Here is an 11,600-nt window from a genome sequence, read left to right on the forward strand (position 1 = left end):
AGAAGGAAGAAAGTGACGGAGAGAATATTCTAGTTCAAAAACATATCCAAATAAGCTTTAAAATAGTCTTGTAGAAAACTGGAAGAAACTATACAAAAATCCTTTATGAAAGAAAAAAAAAAAAAAAAACAGGGCAAAGAAGGCCCCAAACATTATAAAAAGCAGAAGTAGCAAGTCTACCTATTTTGGAGAATTTCAAGTAGGAAAGAAGCAAAGGCTTTTAAAATATGAATTTCTTCCCTTTCAAGTACACACACTATATATTTTTAAATTCATAAGTGATTTCACAAAGAGTTGTAGGTGTACAGAAAATTGAGCAAACAGTACAGGGAATACCTGTAAATCTTCCCCTCACAGTTTCCTCTATTGTTAACATCTCCTGTTAGAGTAGTACATTGCTGTCATTGGATCCAATATTGATACATTATTATGAATTAAATCTCCAGTTTACATTATGGCTCACTGTTTTTGTTGTACAGCTCTATGGGTTCAGACAAATGGACACACCCAATGTCCACCATTATATACAGAACAGCTGCATTGCCCTAAAAATCCATTGTGCTCCATTTCTTCCCTTTTCTCTCCTGACAACCACAATCTTTTTACTTTGTCTAGAAATTTTATCTTCTTCAAAATGACATATACTTGGAATATTACAGTATGTAATATTCAGATTGCCTTTTGTCACCATGTAGTATGCACAAAAGGTTTCTCCATGTATTTATGTGGCTTGAAATCTCATTTGAAAACAATCACTAAATAACATTCTATTGTATGGATATACCAGTTTCTTTGTCCATGAATCTGTTAAAGGACATTTTGGTTCTTTCCAGTTTCAAGTAAATATTTAATTTGGGGGGAAAAATGAATTAAATTTCATTTAATTGAAAATGAAAGATTCAAGCACTTGGCTCTGCATCCTGAGAACTCATTGAAATAACAGTAAAGGAATAAAAAGACTAAAAAAAAGAACTGGGAAAGGATGAGTGGGTGAGATTTCAACAAATTTCTGAAGGACAGAAAGTAGCAAGAAGCAAAGCACAATAAGTCAAAACCCAAATTATGCTTTGTTTCACACTACTTTCTGTTTTGAAAACATCTACATTCTGTTCCAGCAATCCCACTTTTGAAAGCTGGGTCTTGAAGAGATATTTGCACACCCATGCTTAAAGCAGCGTTATCCACAACAGAAGGTGGCTACATCCCAAATGTCTACTGATGAATGAATGATAAACAAAATGGGGTCTATAAATATTATTCAATCTTTAATAGGAAAATAACTAGCACATGCTACAACATGAATTTTGAGGACATTTTGCTAAGTGAAATGAGTCAGCCACAGAAAGACAAATACTGTATGATCCCACTTAAAAGAGGTAACTAAAGGTTACTAAATTTACAGAATCAGAAAGTCCCGTGGTAGTTACCGGTGGCCAGGGATGGGAACAGGGTAGTGGGAAGAGGGATGGGGGACTCATGTAAAGATACAGAATTTCAGGGCCTCCCTGGTGGAGCAAGGGGTTAAGCACTGCACTATGAAAGAATCCGCAGCCTCTGCAACATAAGTTCGATCCCTGGCGGCCAGGAAGCAACCCACATGACGAGGCAGACCTCTCCTGACTTGCCTGTTGCTCCCCTCAGCAGTGTATTTCCATCAGTCTGTCTGTTCTGTTCCCCACTCTGTCTCTGGTGAACCCTCTCAGCCCCCACATCTCTGGGCTGTACCCCAGCTCTTATATGCATGGATGAATGAATCTTTAAAAAAAAAATAAAGATACAGAATTTCAGGTTTGCAAGATGGGAAAGTTCTAGAGGTCTGTTTCATAAATAAACAATTAAATCTTGTGTTTTGTCTTCAGATTGATCCTGAAAATTGAAAATAAGGTAAGCACTAGGCTAAGACTATTTAAATATTGTTCACTGAAGACCCTAGTAGTGGGTTCAGATAAAACTTCCTTTTCTTCAGGCCTAACTTGTATCTCCTGAAGGTGTTGAGATCAAATGAATTTTTTCATAAGCTCTATCAATGAACCATTCAAAATCATACCATAGGGCTTCCAGTGGCGCAGTGGTTGAGTGCTGGGCTGTGAAACTGCCCGCAGCCTCTGCGGCATTGGTTAGATCCCCCGGCTGCCAGGCGAGGGTCCCACCTGGCACGCAGACCTCTCCTGCCGTGCCCGCTGCTCCCCTCAGCAGTGTATTTCGTCAGTCTGCCTGCTCTGCTCCCCGCTCTGGCTCTGGTGAATTCTCTCACCCTCCCGCGCTTCTGACTGTACCCAGTGCTTGTATAAATAAATAAATAAATCTTAAAAAAACAAAACAAAATCATACCATAGTTTAGTTTGTCTCATTTTTGGATGGTGACTTGCTTATTCAGGTCCCCCTCCCTTCCTTCCGGGCTTCCCTTTCCCTCCCTCCCTCTCTTCCATCAGTAGATAGCTGTTTCTCTTTTTGTTGATGTTGTCAGATATAACATGCCATCTTCACTGTATCATTAACATCTTGAAGCTTTTTATTATTTATGCCATAAATGTTACATTCTTTTTCAAGACATATTTTTGTTGAAACCCAGCGTGGACCTAGTGCACTGCTGTCATGAAGTTCTTTACATTGATTGGGCTTCCTGGGATAGTTCCTTCATGTCAACTTCCCTCTTATTTCTCACTTTTACTGTTAAGGTTTTCTCAATCTTAACTTTCATATTTTCTATTGCTTCTTATGGGGTGGAAGGATGCAGTCAACCTCCCCCCTCCCCTTAATTTTCCAGAGCTCATTCATTCTTGTGTCCTGTTCCTTTTTCTCATGGCATCTCTCCTTATTTTATGGAATAATTATATTTTTAAATAAAAAATTTCAAGTTCTTATGTTCCCTGATTTACCTGGGTTTTTTTTTTTTTTTCCTGTGCCCATTGCTTTGTTTTTCATATATTTCATGCATCTCTTTACATAACTTGGTTATTGGCTAGTCATTGATACCCACAGACTGTTTTTTTTTTTTTTTTAAGATTTATTTATTTATTTATACAAGCACTGGGTACAGTCAGAGGCGCGGGAGGGTGAGAGAATTCACCAGAGCCAGAGCGGGGAGCAGAACAGGCAGAAGGACCGAAGTACACTGCTGAGGGGAGCAGCGGGTGGCAGGAGAGGTCTGCACGCATGGCGCTGCAGGGGAGCAGCCGGGGATCAAACCGGCGCTGCAGAGGCTGCGGGCAGCTTCGCAACCCAGCGCTCAACCGCTGCGCCACCAGGGAGGCCCCCCATAGACTGTTCTAAGAAGAAACTGAGGATGAGGAGAGGCAATGAGGAGTATTACCCATTATAGTTCCTTTTGTACTACATTTTTATTATAAGCATGTATTTTTTTGAATTAAATAAAAACAAAATCAATGTAAAAAGACCTAAGCTAAGGAGAAGATATAAGAAATTTGTAAAGAAAAGTAATTTTACTTCTTAAAGGAAAATAAATCCAAACCCTTAATTATATGTGCTCGATTTCTTGGACAGAGAGAGAAATGTTGTTACCAAGGAGATCAAAGCAACTGTTGAGCAGCAAATTCAGTTCTTTAAAAAAAAAAATTCCATGGCAACTTATTCTGCAGAATATTACATCCTACTTCAGCTTTTACAAAAGCTAATAAAATGGATTTAATGAGGTCTCTGTAATTTAGCTTATAATATTATCTAACAGTTACTGTATGTTTGAATTTTAGAATCACTGGACAGTGTTAAGAAAAACTACAGGAAAGGACAAAAGACCTAGATTCTACTCTTCTTTTCTGAGGCTGTTTCTTTACTTACAAATATGGAAATAACTACTACCTCACTTGACAGCCATGCAGGGTTGCTGCTGAATATCAAATGAAATGTACTTAATTTTACAAAGTTTGGAACATTATACAAATAAATTCAAGAATAAGTACTAGAATTTCCAAAAATTAATAAATCTTCACTTCAAAAATTAAGGTATTCTGCACTCTTCATTGATTAAATGTCAAATTAACAAAGTACTGGAAAATGGGAACAGAAAAATGTAATGTAGACTAGTATAAAAATTGGATTGAAATCAGTGGCAGATCTAAGCTCTGACCCAGGTTCTACCCACAACTGGATAATTCCCATAACTTCTTTGGGCCCATATACAATGAAATTAGACTCGACCAACTTTGTAGAGTTTGGGTATACTTTCCATCACAGAGTGATGATTTAAGAGGGAATTTATTTACTTCTTTTTAAAATCTGTCTTATATTTTCTTTAAAAAACATTCATTACTAGATGTCTGAAAAATCACTGGCTTAGATTGAAGTCTTTTTTTCCCCCCTACTTTGTCTTTTCATAACCCTAGACTAACCTACCTCATCTTTAACCATACAGTCTACTCTTTCTTAACATAGACCTACATTCTGAGACCAGAATGTTCTACTCACTATTTCTCAAGATGCCATGGCTAATTCCTACCTCCATATTATTATTACTTTTAGAAATTTATTTTATTTATTTATGCATATAAGAACTGGGGTGTAGGCCAGAGGTGCAAGAGGGTGAGAGGATTCACCAGGGACAGAGCAGGGAGCGGAACAGGCAGAATGACTGAAATACACTGCTGAGCAGAGCAGTGGGTGAGACAGGAGGTCTGCTGCACCAAGTGGGTTAGCTCCCTGACCTGGGATTGAATTCTTGCCTCAGTGGCTGGTGATAGCTTGACAGTGCTGAGATTTAACCCCTGTGCCACCAGGGAGGCCCTGCTTTCACATTATTGTCAATATATAGTAGCTGTGGCTATAGCTACCTGGCTGAGCAGCTTTGCCTTTTGTCCCATCCCACTTGTCACCCACTCACTTACATTCCACCAGTGCTTAATATCTTATATCTTGGGTTTTTTTTTTTTTTAATCTTAGTTACTTCTAAGAAGTTAACATTTACAGTGGACCAGAAAGATACTGGCTTCTAGGCCAGCAAGAGCTGCCTGTAATTATATAGAAGGTATAAAAACACCAAAGGAATAAACTATGAAGGAAGCAGGAGCTTTGGTCATTCCTAGAGCACAGAAGGGAAGAGGCCATGTAGAAGAGTGTGTGTACTGCCTGGAGAAGGAACACCTCGATCCACAGATTTGTTGGGTTCCAGCAGCAAGCTACTGCCATCACGGGAGATGGATGCATTTACTTATTACCGGCTGTAATTGTTAAACATTTATGCCATAGATCTGATTCCCTGGGTTTTGATTTTGTAACCACTGACTCTTTGACTCTACTTATGATGCAACTAGAAAGCACCCCAACTAGAAACAAATCCACTTAGCGGTTATATCTGTACTATAAGTTAATAAAATGGCACTCCGAATTCAGACATCCACTTCTAAGACATTAAGGAAAGGGAGTCCACCTGAGACAAGTTGGGCTAACAAATCTGTCTAGAGACATAGAACAGCAGAAGATCAGAGGCTGGATTATGGTAAATTTACCAACAGAATATGCCACCACATAGAAACTCATGGGGTATCCCAGGGTGCCCCAATACATATCCTGTCTTGTTGCATTATTTTATTTTTAACAGAAAGGCCTTTATTCAAGCCCACTAAAGACCTTCTATGACCTGGTGTCTACAGTGTCTTTTTTTTTTTTCTGGGACCCTCGCCAGTGGCCGAGGATATAACTGGCGCTGCAGAGGCTGCGGGCAGCCTCACAACCCAGCGCTCAACCGCTGTGCCCGAAGGTTTTTTTAAAAAGATTTATTTATTTAATTATACAAGCACTGGGTACAGTCAGAAGCGTGGGAGGGTGAGAGAATTCACCAGAGCCAGAGCGGGGAGCAGAACAGGCAGAAGGACTGAAGTACACTGCTGAGGGGAGCAGCGGTCTGCGCACTATGTGGGACCCTCGCCGGCAGCGGAGGATAGAACTGGTGTTGCAGAGGCTGCGAGCAGCTTCGCAGCCCAGCGCTCAACCTGCGCCACTGGGGAAGCCTTACAGTGTCTTTCTATATAGCCTAAGCTAAAGCAGAAACAAGTGTTCTGATCCCACATATTAGAGTTTCTAGCTCAGCTTAGTAATAGGCTGCTCTACATGCTGACAGACTAAATTTTAATTAATTCTGAAAGTTCAACACAAATAATACTTTTTTCACGAAGACTTTTTAAAGTAGTCTATCCCACTAAGGCTAAAACTAAAAATTTTGCATTAAAAATGGATCTGCCATTTGATCCAATAACTCCACTCCTAGGTATCTACCGCAGAAATTCAAAAACATTAATTCAAAAAGAAACTTGCACTCTCATGTTAATGTAGCTCTATTTACAAAAGATACTGTAAATTATGGAAACAACCTAAGTGCCCCAAAACAGATGAGTGGATCATGAAGATGTGGTATATATACACAATGGAATATTACTCTGAGATCAAAAAGGATAAACTGCCATTTGTGGCAACATGGATGCATTGAGCTAGAAGGGATAATGCTAAATGAAATTAAGTCAGAAGGAGGAAGAGAAATACTGGATGGTGTCACTGATATGTGGAGTATAAAGTAACTAAATTAAGAGTCTGATAAAGACTAGCTTAAAAACTAACCTTTGATAGCTGACCCACAGAACTGAAGCACCAAGGTGGGGAGAAGGTGAGGTAGAGGTAAACACAAAGAGGGAAGGAAGCACAATGGACTGTGGTCATAGGCTGTGGGTGAGCTGGTGGTAGATGCACTATGGTGGTACTACTTGACGAGGGTATCCAAACATTACCTCAATTAAAAATAAATAAAATCAATTAAAAAAAAACTAATAATTTTGGTAACTCAGGCAGATACCAAATTGTCCCAAATTGTCCTTTGATTTGTAACTTATTGGGTGCCTTACCAGAATCATTAAGAATTGGTGGAATTTGATAGGTTCCTTTTTCAGTAAATAGATATTAATCAGGTATTAACTTCAGTTTCTCATCTTAACAGACTACATATGTTGTGAATAGGTAATATAATAAATGCTTAAGTTGGAGCTATTACTTTATATTTCTGCACAGTCAAATCAGTGCCCTGGGACATAGCCTACTTTACCTACACTATCAGTCTACAGTAGGTACACCTATATTTACCAATTAAAAGTATTCTCTCCCAGTAAGAGAGGGATCAATGAAGTACTTATTTTATTTTTATTAAATAATTATTAAAATTATTTAAATCTATTCCTCTGTTTAGGGCGCTTATTACTTGCTCCCTCTATTTTATCTGCTTTTGTTTTATCTTCTGTGTTCTTTAAAGAGATGAGTCATATCTATTTCATCTTCGTATCTCCCAGAGGTTTCAGTCAGTGTGTTGTATGTAGATGGCACTTAAAAATATAAATTAAGAATATCTCTTCCACTTTCCATTAACGCTCTCATTTTCTAAATACATACCCCGCCTTCTTTAAGGTTTTCATTGACTAGCACAGTCCACAGGTCACTCTTACTTTTGAAATCCTGTAAGAACTGGCTGCCTATAATCCATTTAATTGCCACTAATATTACCCTAGTGTTATCTTTTTATGTGTATTTGCATTTTATAGTCCTTACATATCTCTCAATATATCCCAATAATATCTAGGCACAGCATAGAAAATTTATAAATATTACTTCACTCAAACAATCTTAAAAAAGCCAAGAGATTTGTTAGCTAAAGTGTGAAGTCAACACGGGCACCAAAATAAAATAAAAAATAAAAGATCTCAACCATGGCAATGAAAAACAAACTCCTATTGTTGAAGGAACAAAGGCTTTGTGTACATAATAGCTATTAGTAAATTAAGTTCTGCTGGAATTCTACAGGTCTCTGAATTTCATCAGTTTCCCTTTCACTTTAGGGGAGACAGAAGGGCAACCACATTCATTATCTGACAATTCCAATGAAAGTGGAGGCTTTACACAGAAACAATTATTATTATGTAAGGATAATAGTCAAACATTACTTAGTTTTTCCAGTTGAAGATATTTATATAGTCAGTTTGCAGTATTTAACATTGTACTATGAGCCAAGCCTTAGCATTTAGGGTTTCCTCCTCCTTAATGAACTAAAAGCAAAAGAGCAATCTTTGAATCTCACTTCTTTTGTATCCTTCCGCAACTAAGAACGACATTCACAGCAGTCATTTAATAAATAATACTAGAATGGCTTTAAAGTTTCATTTCATTTTACAGATTTTTTTTTTACAGATTTATTTATTTATTTGTTTGTTTGTTTTATACAAGCACTGGGCACAGTCAGAAGCGCGGGAGGGTGAGAGAATTCACCAGAGCCAGAGTGGGGAGCAGAGCAGGCAGAAGGACCGAAGTACACTGCTGAGGGGAGCAGCGGGCGGCAGGAGAGGTCTGCGCGCCATGTGGGACCCTCCTCTCGTGGCCAGGGAGCAGCCGGGGATCGAACCAGCGCTACAGAGGCTGCGGGCAGCTTCGCAACCCAGCGCTCAACCGCTGCGCCACTGGGGAGACCCTCATTTTACAGATCTTTATGATAATGGAATAGCACTGATTTTGTACGTGATTTAAATATACATAAATTATTCAAATCAACTTCAAATACAACACAAATATGAATTATCAATTTAAATGCAATAAAGGTGTTAGTTCTCTCTCCCATTCAGTATTCATTCATTAAGCTCTAGACTCTTTCTACCAAAGCGTGATCCTTAGACCAGCAGCACTGGTATCACCTGGGGGCTCATTTCCAGGTAGAATCTTAAGCCCCACCCCAGGCCTCCTAATTCAGAATCTGCATTTTAACATGCCCAGGCTTTTAAGATTTGAGAAGCACTGGTGTAAACTCAAGAGAAAGAATTAGAAAGTATATGTATATGGCCAAGTACTACTAACTCATTGCACTTATTTGTTGGTCTTCCTTATCTGCTAACTGAAGGCTTGTTGATGGCAGGTACCCATTCTATCTTCCTTACCACTAGCATTCCCTGGTTCTAACAGGCCCTAGATCATCACCCAGTACTCAGTTTATTTTGCTGAATGCATGAATCACAGAACAAAGTAAAACTTTTTCAGAAAGCTAATACTTTAGGAGATTCTTTTGTATAGTATTATTTCACCTACTACCATACTGATTGTTTAATTCAGTATTATGAATGCAATTTAAAATACGTTGCCTCTATTTCAACAAATGCACTTGACAAAGCAAAAGCCTGGATCATCTTCCTGTGTTGGACCCACCAGGGCATTCTTACAAGTGAGATAGCTGCATTTTAATTCTGGCTCTCATAGATCCATTCCATATGTTTGTACAAGATGAAATCACCATGTCTTTGAGGAGGGGAGAGATTTGGGGGGTTTGGTAAAGGGAAAACAATTCCGGATCAGACGCATCATATAACACCTGGAGAACACGTAACTTCCAGAAAATAACTCCTAGCAAAGGAAAGAAAGAGGTAAGAGGTAAGAGAACCCTTACCTTTCTCAAGAGCAAAAGGTGATACTAGAGAATACGGGGAGTGATAAAAGACCAGTCACTACCTAGCGACGGGAGGTGGAAACACACCAGCCCCAGACCAGAATGAAAGCGGGCAGCGGTTAGAAACGTCCAAGGAGGGTGGGTGCCAAAAACCACGTTCAGGTTTGCAGAGCAGGAAACCAAGGGAAAAGAAAGGGGAAAAAGAAATAGCTCTATAAAGGGTATTAGTTCAGGATGATGATTTTGTTTTTTGAGAGCCACGACATGCACATAAAAGGAGGGCTGGGGAGGGGAAGAGAGGCAGCCACCTCGCGCCCTGCAAAAGCAAGAGGCTGCAGCCCTCTCTGCCCCACTCAGGCGGTCTGAGGGAAGCAGCCCGGGCATCGGTGGGTGGCAACGCCCAGCCCCGCCGGCCCTCGCCCCACGGCCCTCCCGTCTCCTCTGCAGCCTGCAGAGCTCAGGGTGGGGACAGGAAAGGGAGGACCGTCTGTGCGAGGACGTGCAGGGGGTCACGGATGCGGGGCTCACCAGGTACCCACCTTGTCCCAGCGGAGCCACTGCCCGATGGCCGTGTCTAGCTGGGGGTCCCCCGTGCGGTAGGGGGCGTGGAGCAGGTTGGAGTTCAGGTCCCCCTCCGCGTTTTCAGCCATGGCAGACAGGTGGGGATGTGCAGGTCTGGGGAGCCCGTGGAGACCCCGAGCTGCTGGGGAGCAAGGGGCTGAGGTGCGCTCAGCAGGGTCCCGACGCCCCCTCCTCCCTGAAGGGCATCAGCGGCCAACCGCAGGGGGTTCGCGCCCGTTCCCGCCGCAGCTGTGAGGGAGCGGGAGAGGGGGCGCTACGGCCATCCGCGCCCCACCACACCGGCGCCAGGTCTCCGGGCCAAGCGACTGCGGCGATCCCGCCCGACCGCCCGCCCGCCCGCGGAGAACAACAGTCCCAGATGTCTGGGTCCCGGCGGCGGCCGCGCCGCGCTCGCACCCCCAGGCCCCGCCCCGGCGCGGCCGCCCCGCCCCCGCCAGGCTGAGCCCCCGGAATTGGGGCGCGCGCGGCGGCTCGCGGTCCCGACGCCCGTGGGCGCGCAGCCCCGCGAGTTAAGACCCACAGAGGTAGTGAGGGGGTTTTATGTTTAATTTTCCCTTTGCATTGTGTTTTATCCTTGTCACAGTCCCGGCGCCTCGCTTTATCTCGAGCAACCGCCACGGCCCGGTCGCGCGCCCCGCCTCAGCGCTCCCCCTGCCAGGCGACGGCCGCGGCGGCCCCGCCTTGCCCGGTTACGGGCTCCCAGCGCCGGCCGGGAGGGAGGGCGCGCCGGCCTCGAGCCGCTCGGCCTCATGGGAGTTGTAGTTCTTTTCTTTTCCAGAGGCCCGAGGAGACCTTCGCCAAGACTACGACTCCCAAGGAGCTCTGTTCCTGCCTTTAGGGGAAAAGATTTGCCTCGAGGCTGTTCCCTGCGGCACGCCCTGTCCCTGTTAAGTGGCGCCTGTGGCCCCAGGATTAATTAAATTAAACAAGAATTGATACGGTCAGGGGGACTACTGGTAGCCACTCCGCTTAGTGCCCGACCTTTTACGAATCGCTTCGCTTTCTATTGCCTCAGCCCGTGAGGCAGGTGGGCGTGAGCCACTCCCATTTTACAAACAGAGAAAACTCTCCGCGAGATGAAAGTACGTCTTCAGAGAGGGGGTTTTCAGAAGTGATGGAGCCAGGTGTCAGCCTCGATGCTGATCTCGTCGTCCCGAAGTTCTTTTTGTTCTGTTGCCACAGTGACCTGGAAGACAGGGAGAACTGAAAAATAGACAAGGAAGTTGGGAAGGAGAATCAGCATTTAACCTTCACATAAGAATTCACCAACAGCACAAGAGAGATACAAAGGAATGAGCTTAGAAATACTGGGGAAGAAGTTTATTGAAATAATCTTACATTGCTTATTTTGGAGTTCTCTCTACGGAATGCGCATTTTTCAAGTCACACCTTGAGGTCTGGGAGATGCTTAGAGATGCTTACCTTTCAGACTTCACTGCAGCAGAGATTGTTTGTTTGGTCTTATAATTTCGACCAAATATTTTACAGCTCTTCCCCTAATCAACTTTTTATAAGAAGGGTGCAATGATATTGGCACCATGGCTGTGGTATTTAATAAATGGCTTTAGAGTGCTTTGAGGTTCATAGATAAAAGACATCA

General features: G+C 42.5%; 1 protein-coding gene across 1 annotated transcript in view; it reads right to left on the minus strand.

Moving 5' to 3' along the window:
- The window catches only part of PGM2L1 (phosphoglucomutase 2 like 1), a 49,440-nt gene extending 39,124 nt beyond the window's left edge, over positions 1–10,316 (minus strand). Inside the window, exon 1 of the mRNA XM_037522958.2 lies at positions 9,958–10,316. Coding sequence (XP_037378855.1) covers positions 9,958–10,068 — 111 coding nt within the window. The 5' untranslated portion in view covers positions 10,069–10,316. The remainder of the gene's footprint in view (positions 1–9,957) is intronic.
- Positions 10,317–11,600: the final 1,284 nt, after the last annotated feature.

The sequence above is a fragment of the Talpa occidentalis genome, unplaced genomic scaffold (genome assembly GCF_014898055.3).
Source record: "Talpa occidentalis isolate TD23 unplaced genomic scaffold, MPIMG_talOcc4v2.1 talOcc4.3, whole genome shotgun sequence".
NCBI classification, from domain to species: domain Eukaryota; kingdom Metazoa; phylum Chordata; class Mammalia; order Eulipotyphla; family Talpidae; genus Talpa; species Talpa occidentalis.